Source organism: Octopus bimaculoides, chromosome 27, assembly GCF_046866305.1.
Source record: "Octopus bimaculoides isolate indiv1 chromosome 27, ASM4686630v1, whole genome shotgun sequence".
NCBI lineage: Eukaryota > Metazoa > Mollusca > Cephalopoda > Octopoda > Octopodidae > Octopus > Octopus bimaculoides.
In genome coordinates this window covers 22,465,429-22,482,191 of record NC_142954.1, presented here as the reverse complement: position 1 = coordinate 22,482,191, position 16,763 = coordinate 22,465,429, and the positions used below count along the sequence as shown (strand labels likewise).

The following is a 16,763-nucleotide window of genomic DNA, read 5'->3' as shown; positions in this document are numbered from 1 at the left end:
TAATCTCCAGTTGATGATAATGAAATTTTCAGCAATATTTTAAATTTTATTTAGCAGTTTAGAAAATACTGTTGTTTAGCTCCGAGTCAGCCCTGATTCAGTAGACTTTTGATCATTACACCTTCTTAGCTTATTCAGATATATTAGAGGATGTGTGTTTCTTTTAAGATAAAGGGTTATGATTTGAGGGATATAATTTAGCAGCTATTTCTAGCAGGTTAAGTGGTCATGTAGAGGCTTCATTGTTGGTTCACAGTTTAGAAAGTTGTGTGTGTAGTGTGTATAAATGAGCGAGAGAGCGAGTTACTGAGTTCAGAGGGCAAGGTTTGAGATGAAGGAAGAATGTTTCTGTTGTGGTTAATTTTGTTCTGAAGAATATATTTCTCATCCATTCAGACAGATATCTTACATTTGTTTGGTGTCAAAATTGCAAGAATTACTCTTATGCTTCTTTTTAAAATATATATACATATATATGTATATGTATGTATATATAAGTCAGTAAATAGTGGGGTTGTGTTAACCGCACGTGGAGAAATAATAGGAAAATGAAAAATACTAATAAGGCAGAATGCTAAACTGGAAGCATATTTTAATAAAGATTTCTAACCGGCTTTCATTGTGAAGCAAATTTTCAAGAAGAGGGAGAATGAAAATGTTTTTTACAAAGAAGTACAAAATGAAGAAAATAATATATAAAAAAAATAATATATAAAAAAATAAATATACCAATACATTATATTGACTTTGGGTTTTTGAAGTTCAATGGTAATCCATGTATATAATGGTTGGAAAAATAAGGATGCATGAAAATTGAGAGTTGTGTTAGGTTTAAAGAAAGGGTTAAAAGTTTGTGTTAAGCAGGAAGAGTGGTGCCAAAACAGGAAGTGTGTGTAAGGGGAGACATGTTTTTAGTTGGAGCTATGAACTCTTTTTCATAACTCCAACTAAAAACATTTGTCTCCCCTTACACACACTTCCTGTTTTGGCACCACTCTTCCTGCTTAACACAAACTTTTAACCCTTTCTTTAAACCTAACACAACTCTCAATTTTCATGCATCCTTATTTTTCCAACCATTATATACATGGATTACCATTGAACTTCAAAAACCCAAAGTCAATATAATGTATTGGTATATTTATTTTTTTATATATTATTTTTTTTATATATTATTTTCTTCATTTTGTACTTCTTTGTAAAAAACATTTTCATTCTCCCTCTTCTTGAAAATTTGCTTCACAATGAAAGCCGGTTAGAAATCTTTATTAAAATATGCTTCCAGTTTAGCATTCTGCCTTATTATTATTTTTCATTTTCCTATATATATATGTGTGTGTGTGTGTGTTTGTATATATATATATATATATATTTCCTTTATATGATTTTCTAATATAAAATTAGATTAGATTTTTTTCTCTCTAGAAGACTGAGAATTGGCTGACTTGTCAAAGATTAGAGAATTTCCTGTTTTGAATCCTACTCTCTGTTCTCTATTGGGAATTATGACAGAAGAGAATGTGTGTGAACTGTCTGACAGGTAGGAAAGAGTAGGAGGTATGAATAGAAGGTGAAAGATGCCTAGATGCATGATCAACTGTGACAATGACAAGTGAGCTTCTTGCTAAATCTGTTTGATAAAAATCTGTTTCATAATTACAGGTAATAATCGTTATTGTTAGAGTGTTTTATTATATACACCTGTTGTATCAGTTAAGTAAGTTCTAGCATAGAATGTTTTATAAGAAAGCTATCCTTAAAATCTGATTTCATAACTAAAATAGAATTCACTTGCTATTTCTTAGCTCTGATTTTAAGGGACACGGGGTTAGATGAGTATGTCTAATTAGCAATTCAGTCTTTATATAGCAGTGTCTGATATCAATATTATTAGTTATTGAAATATAGTTGGAAGCAAAAGTGTCTTTATATCCTTCAATTTGGATTGCAATGTAATTCCAAGAAACCTTTGCCAGTTAGGTTTTCAAGTGCCCAACAGATTATATAAGTGGATGGCCATATATTTCCTTTGGAGAAAAGCATGAATGTTGCAACATCACATTTCCACTGCCTTGCATGTAGTATTTCATTAAATTTTACTCTTCCCACAGTGTTAATTAGCTATTCAGTATTTTTCTGTTGCTAAGTTCTGTCCAAGTTGTTGAGCCCTATTATTATAAGGAAAGGCATAGAGTGGATTGACTATAGTGGGGGCTATATATGGCAGTGTCTTAGAAGGTTCTTTGTGTTGTCTAACACTTTCTCTGTGTATATATATCTATAAATAAAAAAATAGCATTGCAGTTTTGCAGTGATCATTTATGTTTGCCTGAAATTATAGAATCTTAGTGGAAGATATTTTGTGATTGATGTTGATATTATTTTGTCTCTGACTGAGTCACTTTGTATTTCTGTCTAACACTGTATCATCTCTAAAAAGGAGGAACTATTGTAAAATTAAGCTAATTTTTCTAGTAGGTTGCCATTATGTTGTTCTTTAGGGTTTATGTATATATATTCATAGTGAAAGCTGCAACCAGCTGAGTTGATGAGGTGGCATTGATCCATGGTTTGTTTACCATCATCATCAGCACTTCCACTGTGTTAGTGACCAGAAGCATTGAACCCTTAAATAATGTAGTCCCCTACTCTGTAGTTTCATTAATTGAATTGTCCTAGTATGGGTATAAGGATGGTTTTAGCCCGACTGATTTGTCCCTTGATGTTTAATACGCTACATAAAGATGGGATTTAGGGCAGACTCACTTTCACACTATTTATTCTACCTCATACATGTATGTATATCTAATATGTGTATATATGCATGTATATATATATATATATATATATATATATATGTATGTATATATATGTGTGTATATGGATGTATGTGTATATATCTATAGGTATATATACATACATACGTATATAATATATGTATGTATATATATATATGTGTGTATATGGATGTATGTGTATATATCTATAGGTATATATACATACATATGTATATAATATGTGTATATATTATATATGTATATGTGTATATTATGTATTTGTGTGTACATATATACACACACATACACATGTGTATATATATATATATATATATATATATACACACACGTGTGTGTGTATATATGTATATATAGGTTGGCATCTCTGCTATTTAATGATGAAATACAACTTTCAATGTATATATATATATATCATAATGATTTGACATTTTTTTCTTTTTCATATTAAATATATTTTCAGATCCTAACTTGCATCCTGGGACAGTATTATTATCAACTAATGGAGTTCCGTACACCTACCAGAATGGAATGGCTATATTTCATGCTTCAGAAAGTGGCTATCCAATTGCCCAGCCCCAGGTTAGAATAGACTTCTTTTTTTTTTTTTTGTTATTGATCACTTAAAAGATTTATTAAAAACATATTCATAAAAAGTTGTTTTTTTTAACATTTCTAAAGAAAGAAATTTAAATTTTAATGTTTTTTGTTTTATTTTACTAAATGATGAACATTTGTCTCTACGACCACAGGTGGGATTGAGACAGGTTTGAAACCTTTGAGCAATTTGTTTTGTAGCTTGACATACCCCTAATAACTCTGTTATAAAATCATGCTACTGCTTCATTCTCTTCCTTGATGGGGCTGGGGTCATCCCAGGATAGTGGTCCCAGAGACGTCATTGTGCTTAGAGCCACCCAGATCCACCAGTGCTCTCCATTGCCGGCGGTCTCGTGCCAGCCCCTCTTGCATCCTGCAAGGTGATGTTGAGCCTCTGGAGGTCTTCCTTAATCACATCCAGCCATCCAGTACAAGGCCTGGCCTTGTGCCAAAATTACAAAGAATATGATATAGGTAATAGTTTGTTATCGCTTACAATGGCCAATTACCGTTTTTAAACTAATTAGTGCCTATGAGTGGACCCAAGGCGGTAAGTTGCGGTTTATGAATAAGATTGAAAGCTGATGTAGTTGAATGAACTGATGTCCATTCGTTGGCATCGGTCTGGGGTAAAGAGGAGGCTTTGACCATACTAGTGTGAAGGATGTCCAGGATTTGGGGACTACTTCAGTCTTTTTTGTGTTGTTGCATCGTCTATTGATCTTAATTTCAACATGTGCATGTCTCTGACTCTGTCTGTCTGTCTGTCCTCCTCCCCATCTCTCTCTCTCTCTCTCTCTCTCTCTCTCTCTCACACACACACACACTCAAATGTATTTGTTGCTTTCCTAGTTTGTATTTATTTAACTGTACTGTGCTCTCTCTCTCTCTCCCTCCTTACCGTAGTTGATGATAAATCAATAAAAATTAAAAGCCATGTATTAAGTTCTTCTCTGTAATTTGTTGTAACTACTTTTTTGTCTGTAGCCAGCCTATTCAGCAGCTGCCGTGATGGTATCACAGCCACCACCTCCAGTCTACATGGCTCCAACATATCCAACATATCAACCGGTAAGACAAATTTGTTGAAGCTTTTCCGATGTTTCATCTGACATGTATATATATTCTATAGTTTATATATAACTGCTAACTAGATTGCCTGTGCTGTCATTTCACTTCACAGATGTATAAGTTACTGACTTCATTCACTCAAAGAGGCATCACTGTTATATGCAGTTATCTAAGCCTATACTTCTCTTCACGATAAAACCCTTGGGAGAAGTTGAATTCAATTCTGCAAACTACAGATATATCACTTTTACAGTTCTAACTATTCAACTCTGTAGTGCATATTTACAGTTAAGTGTCATTAAAGGATACGACAGCAACTGGTTTCTGAAATTGTGCCCATATTTTATTATCAATGTTGTTTAGATGGTGTCTTTTTTCTTTTTCCTGTGTAAAGCATCCAAGTTCTTAATATGCACTTGGAGTGAGCGTCTGGTGTGTGTGTTTGTTTGTTTTAGGCACAGGTGTGGCTGTGTGGTAAGAAGTTTGCATTCCAACCACATGGTTTCAGGTTCATTTCTACTGCATGGCACCTTGGTCAAGTGTCTGCTACTATAGCCCCAAGCCAACCAAAGCATTGTGAATAGATTTGGTAGGTGTGTGTGTGTGCCACATGTGTGTGTGCCACATGTGTGTGTTACTGTCTCCTTGCCTTAGCATTGCACCATAATTGTATGGGAGTCATTTACAATCTTCCATGAAAAACATGTTTAGCCATGGGGGAAATATTACCTTATTTGGAAATTGGTGAGGGATGGTGGCCGGAAGAACTCCAGCCATAGAAAATCTGCCTTCAAATTCGATCCGACTCGTGGAAAAATGAACATTAAAATGATAATGATGGTTTTATATATATATATATATATACACACATAATTTATTTGTGAAATTGTAAGCAGAATTACAAACTTTTTTCTCTTCTTACAGGGAACCCCACCTCAATGGACAACCCCGACACCAAGCCAATGGCGCTGGACAGCTCAGGTATTTCATCATTATTACATAAGTATTCACTCTTAATTTAAACGGGATCAAATATATTCTTTCACCTTCTCTTATAATTCTAAAAAGAACTTTTCAGTTTGAGATCAGTGTTATAAAGTTATTTTTATATTTCTTAGAAAATATCTTAACTTATAAATAGTGTTTAATTTCCTGACCCTGTCAACCTCCAGATATCATATACACAGTAAGTTGTCTGCTGACTTTTATTAATTTTTGGTGTCCAAGAATTTAAGCTGCTCTTGAAATCTGTAATTCTACTAAATCACTCTATTATACAGTTGATAGTGTAGCACTTACATTCCCTAAAGGATTTAATTGATAATTCTACAGTTAGTGAAGGTGATGTTGGTGGCGTTGGTGGTGGTGGTGATGGTGGTGGTGGTGGTGGTGATGGTGATGGTGGTGATCAAGACAATGTGTTTGTGTTTAGTTACCATCGCAAGCATACTGTTAAGATTACCGATCAGTTTATACATAACGATAGGGAAGACAATATTTTGAGTGAGCAAGGAGAAGTGAACTGCTGGCTGGCTATTATGATGTGAATTATATAATTTTTGTTAAAAATATGTTTATGCTTACAATGTTTTCCTCTCTCTCTCTCTCTCTAACAATTACTTGTTGATATTTAATGTGATAAGTTTTCTCTCTTCCTTCCTTCCCGATGAATGTAAGCAAGGTTAATACAATTCTTGTGACATCATGCATTTCAGAACTGGTTGACTGATATAGTTCCATATGGTACTGTGTCATAAAGGAAGTCAAAAGTTAATTATCCATCCAGTTGCTTAATTCAATCGAGATCGTTATTACTGTAGATTCTCCTTCATTCCTTTCATTTCACAAATCGGTAAAAGACATCTAGGTTTGTCTTTGTGCGAAATGCTTTATTAAATATAGTTAGAAGCAGCTTTATGTCTTTGAATTACTTGCATTTTATACATAAATGTCCACGTGTGATAAGGGTTAGTTTCTGTTTCTGTCTTAAATTTAGAGTAATAAATATAGCTACAATTAATTGGCTGGTTCATCTTGGCTTTTAATGAGAATGAGAGTAATAGTGGTGGTGGATAAAAGAGACAAGGAAAAGAATAGTTTGTGTTCACTGAAATGTTCAACTTTATATTACACAACGACAAGAAAACTTAGGTTGTTTATGTTGAAAATTTTCTTTATTTCACTGATCTTCCGGTCCCTTTTTTAAAATTATTGTTGCTGAGATTACACAACAATTGCTAGTAAAATATTAAAACAAAATAAAATTATTATGTCGTTAGTTTTCTTCTTGAAAGACATTTTATTCAGTATAAAATTGAGTAAAGAAAAAATTAAAATTTTGAATCCTAGTTAAAAAAAAACCCCCACAGATAATCTACATGTTTAACTTGGTTAAGGCTTGTTGTATATTTTAAGTATATTCTGTAAATTTAAGTTGTAAACTAGCAAAGGAAGTTGGGGTTTAAATTTCAAAATTCATTTGGAAATGAATCTATAAGCATTTATAAGCAAGACAAATATGTCATTTCTAAAATAAGTCAGCTTTCAGGGGAAGAAAAAAAACAGAAAGCATGAACAATTATTTCCCCCTCTTTTAATTAACTCTTCTTGTTTCATTTCATCGACTAATTAACAATTACTGACAACAAACGTAATTTGCTTCTTTTTGTCATGTTGTTATAAATAATGCAGTGATGAAAACCCTGTATGTGTGCTGTTTTTCCAGAATCCTGGTCAAAGTGTAGCTGCAGCCACTGCTGCCACTGCTGCGACAGCCCCTGGTTATGTCTTTGCTGCCATCCCTCACTCTCCGGACCTGATGTATGCCCAGCCTCCTCCCCAACCTACGTTCCAGCACACTGACATCACCGAAGCAACAACTATGCTTGAGGCGCCTCCTCTTGAGGTAATTCGCAGTCCTTTTACCATGTGATAAGCTCCTCCTCCTCACACACTAGCCAAGCTAACATGCCTACCTTGTTGGCTTGCTATTTTTTAATTTACTTAACATTGCCCATTGACGCAAATCACCTATGGCATAACGAGCTAGATCTAAATGAAGCATTCACTAAGTGTTTATAAACATGTACAAGCTTTATTCTATTCTGTTTTATTTGTGCTGGTAGTATCGTTTCAGAATGATGATAACAGTAACAAAAGTTTCTTAGCTATTCTCCAAATAAGGACAAAAATCTCTAGATTGTGGTGGAGGTGGTGGTAATGGTGGTGATGTTGACAGCAATCATGCTTTGAAAAATGCTTACCTCTCAAATATCTAAGATGATCTCTTTTTAACCCTTTTGATACCAACTCATCTGAAGACCTCTGAGTTCTAAAATACAAACTTCCTGTTTGAAGTGACCTTAATTAAAATGTTCCATCAAAATTTCTCGTTAATTTATGCTCTAAAACACCAGCTTAATAACGACAAAGTTATTTTATACTAAATTCTTTGTTATTTTCAAAAATGATTTGAGACAAAGGTACTATATTTCAACAGAAATACGGTAACGAAAGGGTTGAATTAATTAGTTTGGGATTAGGGGTGAAGAGTAGTAGAAAAGTGTTTTGGGTAGCAGATCCTTAATGTTCTGAATTTGATTCTTTTTAAGTATTTAATGGAGTCAATAATTAAAAAATTAAGCCTTGTGCCATGACAAAAGAAATTATTTTTTGAGAATAATGTCTATTTTCTTACATTTTCTAGTTAACTGTACAGTGTTATTTAATCCATGATTTCAGATATATTTTTCACTGTTTTGGATTAAAAATATAAATTTGTATATAAGGTTTTATATTTTTGGATTCTTGATACTACAAACTTGTTCTCTTCTGTACTAAAGTCATATAAAGCATTGTTATATATAGTATTATTATTATGATGATGATGGTGATTACTAAGGCTTTTGAACTGGTAGAATTGTTAACGTCCCAAACAAAATGCTTAGCAGCATTTCATCTGTCTTTACATTGTGAGTTCAGATTCCACTGGGGTCACTTTTACCTTTCATCCTTTCAGGGTTGATAAAATAAGTACCAGTCAAATAACTGGGGTTGATGTAATCAACTTGACCCCCTCACCAAATTTCTGGCCTTGAGTCTATGATTACTTGTGTGTCGGTTTTCTTTGCTAGATATTTTTATTCTGAAATTATATCTGGCGGTTTATAATTATAAAGACAGAGATAATTAGGGTTATTGATTGCTGTTTATTGGTTCCTTTTTGATAAACTCCTCAATTAAATAAGAAGGGACTATTGACAAAAAAACAAACAAACATAGTAATCACTTACCCCAGATTTGGCATAATTATCAATTAGTTTATTGTAATATTGTAAATATTACAAGGCAGTACATACATCTAAAATAGGGGTTTGTAATTTAAAAACAGGAACATTTAAAATAATAATAATGATAAAATTTTATAATTTTATGTAAATCGTAAAGCTCTTAATAGCTTGAGTTAGAAATATTTGCTTACTTGATTAAAATGCCTTAAAATATTTAGCTGCATATCTCTTAATGTTTTGAGTTAAAATTCTATCAACGTTTGATTTACCTTTCATTGATTGGTACCAGTAATCTACTCAGGCCAACTCAGTTAATTTATATCCCTCTCTTTCAACATTTTGTTTTGTAAGATTTCAAGATTTTTCAGTTGTGAGAAACAATTGAGTGAGAACGTTGGATGTAATTATCATCACCCAAGATGATTATTCTTAAACGATCGTCTAAGTATTGTTTCTTAAGTGAACACACACACACACACACACACACACACACCTATTATCACACATATACATGCATGGTGCGTGTTTGTATATGTCTTTCCATATATGTTTGTGTGCGTGTATGTATGTGTCTGTGTATATCTATACACATAAGTGTGTGCATATGTATGTTTCATATGTTTGTGTATATCTATTTGTGTGTGTGTGTGTGTGTGTATGTTTATACTGTCAATATTTTTAAAAATATCACATCTAAATTATATATATTGACTATATGAGTTTATTGGGAAGGGAGTAGACATTTTTTTCTAATAAATTATTTTCTCATTTTTATAACTTATTTATATTTAGTGCATTATTATGGAAATTATATGTTGGTGATAATTGTTGTAGATACAGGATCATATTAAGAAACTATTAGTTTTTCTAGTGTTGAAAAAAGTGTGTTTAAAATACTAGAATATAATGGTTATTCATTTTCCTGTTGTCTAGTTTTTGCTAAGGACACTGAAAAAATAAAAAGCACCCTCTAAACAGCTTGTTTGAAAAAAAAAAATCACCAAAAAACCTATTATTTGGTTTGCATGTGAAAGCTTGTACAAATTTGCCCATGGATAAGATGAAATTCTACGAGTTGAATCTCTGTCTGCACATGTAGTTCTTTTTTGTTTGTTTTGTGTGAGAGAGTAAACTATTTAAATGTATATCAGCTGTGTATAAATGGTAAATGTGTTAGGGTGTAACTTTGTATGTTCTTTTTTTTTTTTGTGTGTGTGTGATTGTTGATCGTATGTCCCTAACCTTCCACCATACTTTTTTTTTTTTTTTGTGAAATTAGCAATTCTGATTTGGTTTTCAGGGGAGTGGGGGGGGGGGGAGAAAAAAAAGAATTCTTTAAAAAATCCCCTCTCCCAAAGATATAGCAGCTTGAGCAATCTTCAAATATTTTATGAATCATATGACGTATATAGTTTTTATTATATAATTTTGCTGTATGTAGAATGTAAATTTTCTATATAATTTCATGTAAACATAGTTTTACCATGTACTTGGTTTCAAGGAGTATGTATGCATGTGTGTGTGTGTGTGTGTGTATATATATATATATATATATATATATACACACACACACATACATACATGCACACATACTTATGCATTATATATGCATTTTGGATATATGTATGTATTAATGTTTCGCTTAGGCATAGCAACACTAATACCCTTGTGTTAAAACTCATTATACATAGGCTTTAGAATAGAGCATTAGTCGAGCACAGAGCATAATATGAAATTAAACAAATGACAAAGGAATAGGAAATTAAGCAATGAACTTCGTTAGGTTACAGTTGTTTCTGCTATGTCTTATATACTACATGAAGACGTGGCCTGCATCATATGAAACTAATGGGTTAGCAGACTCACCATCATTGCCATTTCATTGACCATTACATCTTTAAATCAATGACTGTCCCAAATTTATTTACATTATTTGAAATATGCTGGAGCTCAGGCTCTTTAGTTTTGTATGATCTTACTGACTCGATCACAATTGTCAGAAGAGAATTATGGAACATACTTATGTTATAATATTAATTAAACTGAAAGTATTTAATTAAATCTAAAAGTTTATCTAGAATTAAGGAATGTTTCTTTAGCCCCATTTAAAGTCATCTATATGTAGATAATGGTTGATATACTGTATTGATGATGTAGAGAAATCATCCAGAAGAAAGAAACTAATTGAATTATCAATTTGTATAGTGTATACTGAAAGTTAAATTCCATTTCATGAAAAATAATATTTATAATTAAGAGTTGTAATTTTTATACTTACAGTTTGTTACGTTTCAATAACTAAGAATTAAAGACATGTCATAATTTCATAAAGATCTTTTATTTGTTGGAATAAATGTATGAATTTTGGATTTAGTTTTAGTGGCCTTTATTTGTGCATTAGAAATCTATTAACCCTTCTACTGAGGAAAGCAGCTTTTTTTTCCCCCATACCAATCTATCTTCTGCTGAATAATGTCATGTTAGAGACCATTTTCTGTTGAGATATATCGAGTTTATTTAAGAAAATACCAATTCTATTTTCATTAGATATTTAACTTCATTACTGGAATAACCATCAAACACACACACTATATATATATATATATATATATATATATATATATATATATATATATATATATATGATGATGATAAAAAATAACCTAAAATCCGCCTCTAAATGCTTTCACTATGAGAGTTAAAAATCTCTTTTAGCTTAAAATTTTTTCAAGGGGGAACTACTCACGACTCTCGCTTTAGCTTTAGTTTGCATTTGATATATATATATATATATATATATATATATATATATATATATATATGTATGTATGTATAGAGACAAAACTGCAATAAGTTGCCTAAGAAACTGTGTTTTGCTATAATATTTATTTCACCTCTGTTGATTAGACATTGAAATGGTACATGTATAATGAACATGTATATTTATTTATGCTGAAGTCCTGACCTTTGCTTGGTTAATAACGATTCCTTTAGACTAAAACTATAGCTCATTTACAGGTCCAACTGAAGAACAAATTTCATGAGAATCTTTGAGATTGCTTCCATAGTATTTTACAATCTTGTTGTTTTTCACACATAGGTTCACTGCATGATGTCTCTCTGCTTTGAGTATTTTAGCGACGACTTTAAAACACATCACAATTTACAAATGTTCAAATGCTGGTTTTTTGAATTATTTTTATTTATTTAATATATTTTTTTTTGTGACATTTTTACTATATATATATATATATATATATATATATATATATATGTTAAAAACAAGATGAAATATTTTTAAAGGTTTACAAAAGTATTGTGGAAGGTTATTTTTGTGAGGCTTACTCAAATCTACCATTTTTTATCCCTTTCCATTTCTTTTGGAGTAACTTGAAAATACCTTTTTTTTTTTTGTTTTATTTCTGGTTTATAAGATTTAATTGAAATGTTTTAATTATCTATCAGTAATTTCCAAATTAAGTCAAACGTTTCTTTGTCATCTTGTAAATTATTTACATGTAATAATTAGCTTTTTAGTAATTATTTAATAAACTATAATAATAATAATAATAATAGTAATAATAATAATAATATAATGATATTATCTGTCAAATGTCATTGATGAACTTATATTAGATATTTTTGTGTATATGTGAGAGTGCCAGGATTGTTTATTGTTGTGGTATATTGTAGATATTTTCTTTAGGATGATAAACTTCATATGTCACCTGGTATGATACCACCACCACTAACACCACCACACCCTTGGGTGTCTTTAGTGCTCTGCTTTGTTGCAAGCATTCTGTTATAGTTTTGGGTTTGAGGATAACACTTAAGTCTTCCACCTTTTTTTGAAGACCCCCCACCACAAAATGATCATGGATGTGGCACACTAATTAAGCCATGAAAAATGATATTTCAGTTGAAGTTGTATTAGAATTATCTCTAGATAAGTATAAAAATTTCAGTTTCCTGTCAGGTCTCCCTCCCCCCAGCCTCCGGACTTTTTAATCTCTTTGTTTCTTAAGTTGCTTCTAAGATTGTGCTTCTTGTTTCTAACATTGTGGTAGAGAAATATCGAAGTTGTAGGGAACAATTAAAATGTAATTAGATCTTCTGTGTCTATAGTGGATGGCAGAAAAAAAAAATATTCATTTCTGTTTTAAATACCATAACATCTGAACATTAGGTTTTTGTATAAAGGAATGAGACATGCAAAAACATACTTGCACACACACACACACACACACACACACACACACATTAGAATTACAGTACTGATAACCTTCTTCTATTTGTAGAAAAAAATTCTGAGATTATTATTATTTTTTGTTTGTTCTTGAGACCATGAGGACATGTAGACAATGCTGGATTTGAACTGGGAACTTTTCTTTCAAACTTTTCTTGTTTAAATCCAGTCTGTCAGAATAAGTGGTAGATGAAAAGTGTTTTCCATTCTAAAAATTATGCCAATATTTGGAAAATTGTAATTTCATCTAAAACGATTTATTTAGGCATTTTGTTTGAATCATGGCTGTGTTAGGAAAAAATTGCATTGGTAAAGTTTTTTTTCATTGTTGTTGAAGTTCATATACTATTATGAGTTTCCTATGTTCGGGGCTAAGTCCTTCTTCAACGAGAGAGAAAAGCTTGCCTTGTTTTTAACACGTGCACATACACACACACACACACACACACACCTGTGAATTTGTGAGAATAAAGTGCAAGGGTGTGTTATATTCTGAAGTTGGCAAATAGTTTACGCAATTGATTCAGTTTTGAGTCTGGCTGAGTCTCATGACAGTGTGCGCGTACGTGTGTGTGTGCATACAATCATGCACAGTGTGTGTGCATACGCCCATTACTATAAGTTTCCCTCGCAGCTGTCCCAATTATGGACAATTTAATTTCATGAATAAGATTACTATTTATTGATGAGGTTGAATTAGTGATAAACCTTTGTCTTTCCTTTTATTAAATTAGTGTAGATACTGGTATAACATAATTTCTATTACATGGGATTATGTCTTATAGTATTTGTGTCTCCTCTCTCTCTTTCTCTCTCTCTCTCTCTCTCTTTCTCTCTCTCTCTCTCTTTCTCTCTCTCTCTTTCTCTCTCTCTCTCTCTTTCTCTCTCTCTCTCTCTCTCCCTCCCTCCTGTTGGAAATCCCTCAATCACGTCATTTAAGAGAGTTAAGTGCTGGTCTCTTGATCCCTTCAGGGTCAATTACCTAAATCGGTTTCGTATGTTCAACTAATCAAATCAAATAGGAATTTCATGGGATGATTAAGTTCTTACTTAACTCCAATGTTTACGCCAGTGACACAAAACCATTTTCACCATTCTTATCACCACCACCATTATCCTTCTCCTCTTCCTCCTTCCCCTCTATTTATGTGTATTCTTACCATAAATGACTACATCAAATGGAAACCATTTATCACATTGGCACAACTCTGTAGATGCTTATATTGCCTCTGAGGTTTGGATTTACCTGATTTCAAATCTTGCCCTGGACAACTTTGTCTTTTATCCTCAGAAGTGTTTTAAGTCAAGTCCTGGTGTCAATGTAATCGACTTGCCACCCATTCCAAAAAAATTGCTGCCAAAATTAGAAATAGGCACAAGAAGGCCATTTGGTATGCAAATCTCTTTCTGAATTCAAATGCAGCTGAGGTTAATTTATCAAGCTATTATTTAAAATGATGGATGAACAGAATTGTCAGAGCATCAGAAAAAAAAAAATCACTTTGTAGTGTTGAGTTTCAGTCTTACTGAAGTCATTTTTGCTGTTCAACCTCTCTGGGTCAATAAAATACAGTACTGAGGTTGATATCATCAACTAACCTCTTCCTTCGAAATTGCTGGTCACGTGCCTAAATTATGGTTGTCATAATCATTATCATCATCATCATTGTCCTTGAGATACCAGTGAGTTACTAGGTCAATGGTATTCATTACTCCCCCTCCCTTTGAAATTGCTGGCCTTGTGTCTTAAAACAGAAACAATTACTAAACTGAATAAACATAAATCATTATTATTATTATTATTATTATTATTATTATTATTATTATTACTATTGTTATTATTATTATTATTGAGGTGGTGGGCTGCGAGAATTGTTGGCAGACCGGGCAAAACGCTTAGCAGTATTTCGTCTGTCTTTAGGTTCCGTGTTCCAATTCCACTTCGAAGGTCAACTTTGACTTTGATCCTTTCGGGGGTCAGTAAAATAAGTACCAGTGTAACACTGGGGTTTGTGTAATCAACTAGACCTCCGCCGAAAAAAATATCAGGCCTTTTACCTAAACCTTAAATAAACATAAAGAAATCATAAAATATTGATTAAGGTGGGTGAGCTGGCATTTCCAGCTTGACATTCTGGGTTCAAATGCTGCCAAAATTGACTTTGCTTTTCATCCTTTTGAGGTCAGTAAAATAAGTATCAGGCCACTACTGGGGTTGATAATTTGACTAGTCTCTCCCCCCAAAATTGCACGCTTTGTGCCTAAGGTAGATAGGATTGTTGTTCGTTTTTGTTATTGTTGTTGTTTTATTATTATTATTATTATTATTATTATTATTATTGTTAGCACGCTGGGCAAAATGCTTAGCAGCGTTTCATTTGTCTTTACGTTCTGAGTTCAAATTCTGCTGAGGTAGTCTTTGTTTTCAGCTTTTTGGGGTCAGTAAATTAAGTACCAGTGAAACCCGGGGGGGGGGGGGGAGTCAATGCAATCGACTAGTCCTCTCCCCCCAAATTTCAGGCCTTGAGCCTTTAGTAGAAAGGATTATTATTATTATCATTATTATTATTATTATTATTATTTGTATCATAGTGACAATTTGATTATTCTATTTAAGAAATTTATCTAATTAATATTTAATAGGTTTTTAAAAAATGTTGTTTGTGTTTGTGTGTTGAGATAATGAAAGCATGCCTGAATAGAGCACAGAGTTACAGGAGGAGAAGCTGGACCTTAAGGCACATGTCCAGCTGTTCAAGATTGAAGGACATAAAGTGGGTAGGGAGTTTAGTTAATTGATTGATTAAGCTAAAGACTCAAATTAATTTTCAACTGGTGGAAATGGTTTGTTGTTCTGTCTGTTTCTTTCGCAATCTTTCTTGCCCTGTTAGAGGCTTTATCTTTCAGTTTGTGTGTGCACGTGTGCGTGTGCATAGTGAACATGTATGTGAATCTCTCTCACCCCTTACTGTGTGTATGTGTGTCTTATTATGTAATGATAATGGCAAGTGTCTTCTTCTCTAGTCTCAAATTGACCAGTTTACCTCATGACTGAAATTGGGTGAATGAAAAACAGCAGAATTTCATGTGTGTGTGTGTGTGTGTGTGTGTACATGCATATACAGGTGTTTATATTGTGTGTCTTTGTGTTGTATACATTAGCAGTTCAACAGAGAGAGATAAAATAAGTACGATATCAGAATAGGTACAGAGCATAGTGATATTAATAAAAAACTCGTTAATGTGACACTCTAGAATAGCCTGCAGTTCAGGTAATTGAAATCTATATAGTGCTGTAGGAGACATATATACACACACACACACACACATATATATATATATATATATATATATATATATATATATATATATATATATATATATATATAAATTTTATACACACATACATACATGTACACACATGCACTTCCTGCACAAATGCTTTTAGATAAGGAGTGTATATTTTATAGAATAGTTTTATTGGCAAATGAAATCTTTAGTGTGAAATTAAATAGTTGTTTCGTTTCTGTTTGAAACCCCATGAGTATTATTAGTATTAAACTTAATTTTCTAGATGTTTCCATAGAAACCCAACATAATTAGTGCAACATGCTAAATTTTGTTAAGCTATTTTGTATTATTCTATTTTTTCTTTACACGTTTATTAAATATTAAATATTATCTGCCAGCACATTTTAAGGAGCTAATTTGTTTGGTTTTTTTTTTTTAAATTAAATTTTCATTGTTCTTTTTGGCTCG

General features: G+C 32.3%; 1 protein-coding gene across 9 annotated transcripts in view; it reads left to right on the top strand.

The window, feature by feature from the left end:
- The window catches only part of LOC106879649 (protein boule-like), a 104,567-nt gene that overhangs the window by 75,925 nt on the left and 11,879 nt on the right, over nucleotides 1-16,763 (top strand). For 5 of the 9 annotated variants that reach the window (XM_089343435.1, XM_014929310.3, XM_089343433.1 and 2 more), the window contains exons 8-11: nucleotides 3,259-3,377; nucleotides 4,383-4,466; nucleotides 5,391-5,447; nucleotides 7,192-7,371. In XM_089343435.1, the coding sequence (XP_089199561.1) occupies nucleotides 3,259-3,377; nucleotides 4,383-4,466; nucleotides 5,391-5,447; nucleotides 7,192-7,371 (440 nt within the window). The remainder of the gene's footprint in view (nucleotides 1-3,258; nucleotides 3,378-4,382; nucleotides 4,467-5,390; nucleotides 5,448-7,191; nucleotides 7,372-16,763) is intronic. The other 4 variants (XM_089343436.1, XM_089343434.1, XM_014929313.3 and 1 more) reach the window with 1 other exon arrangement.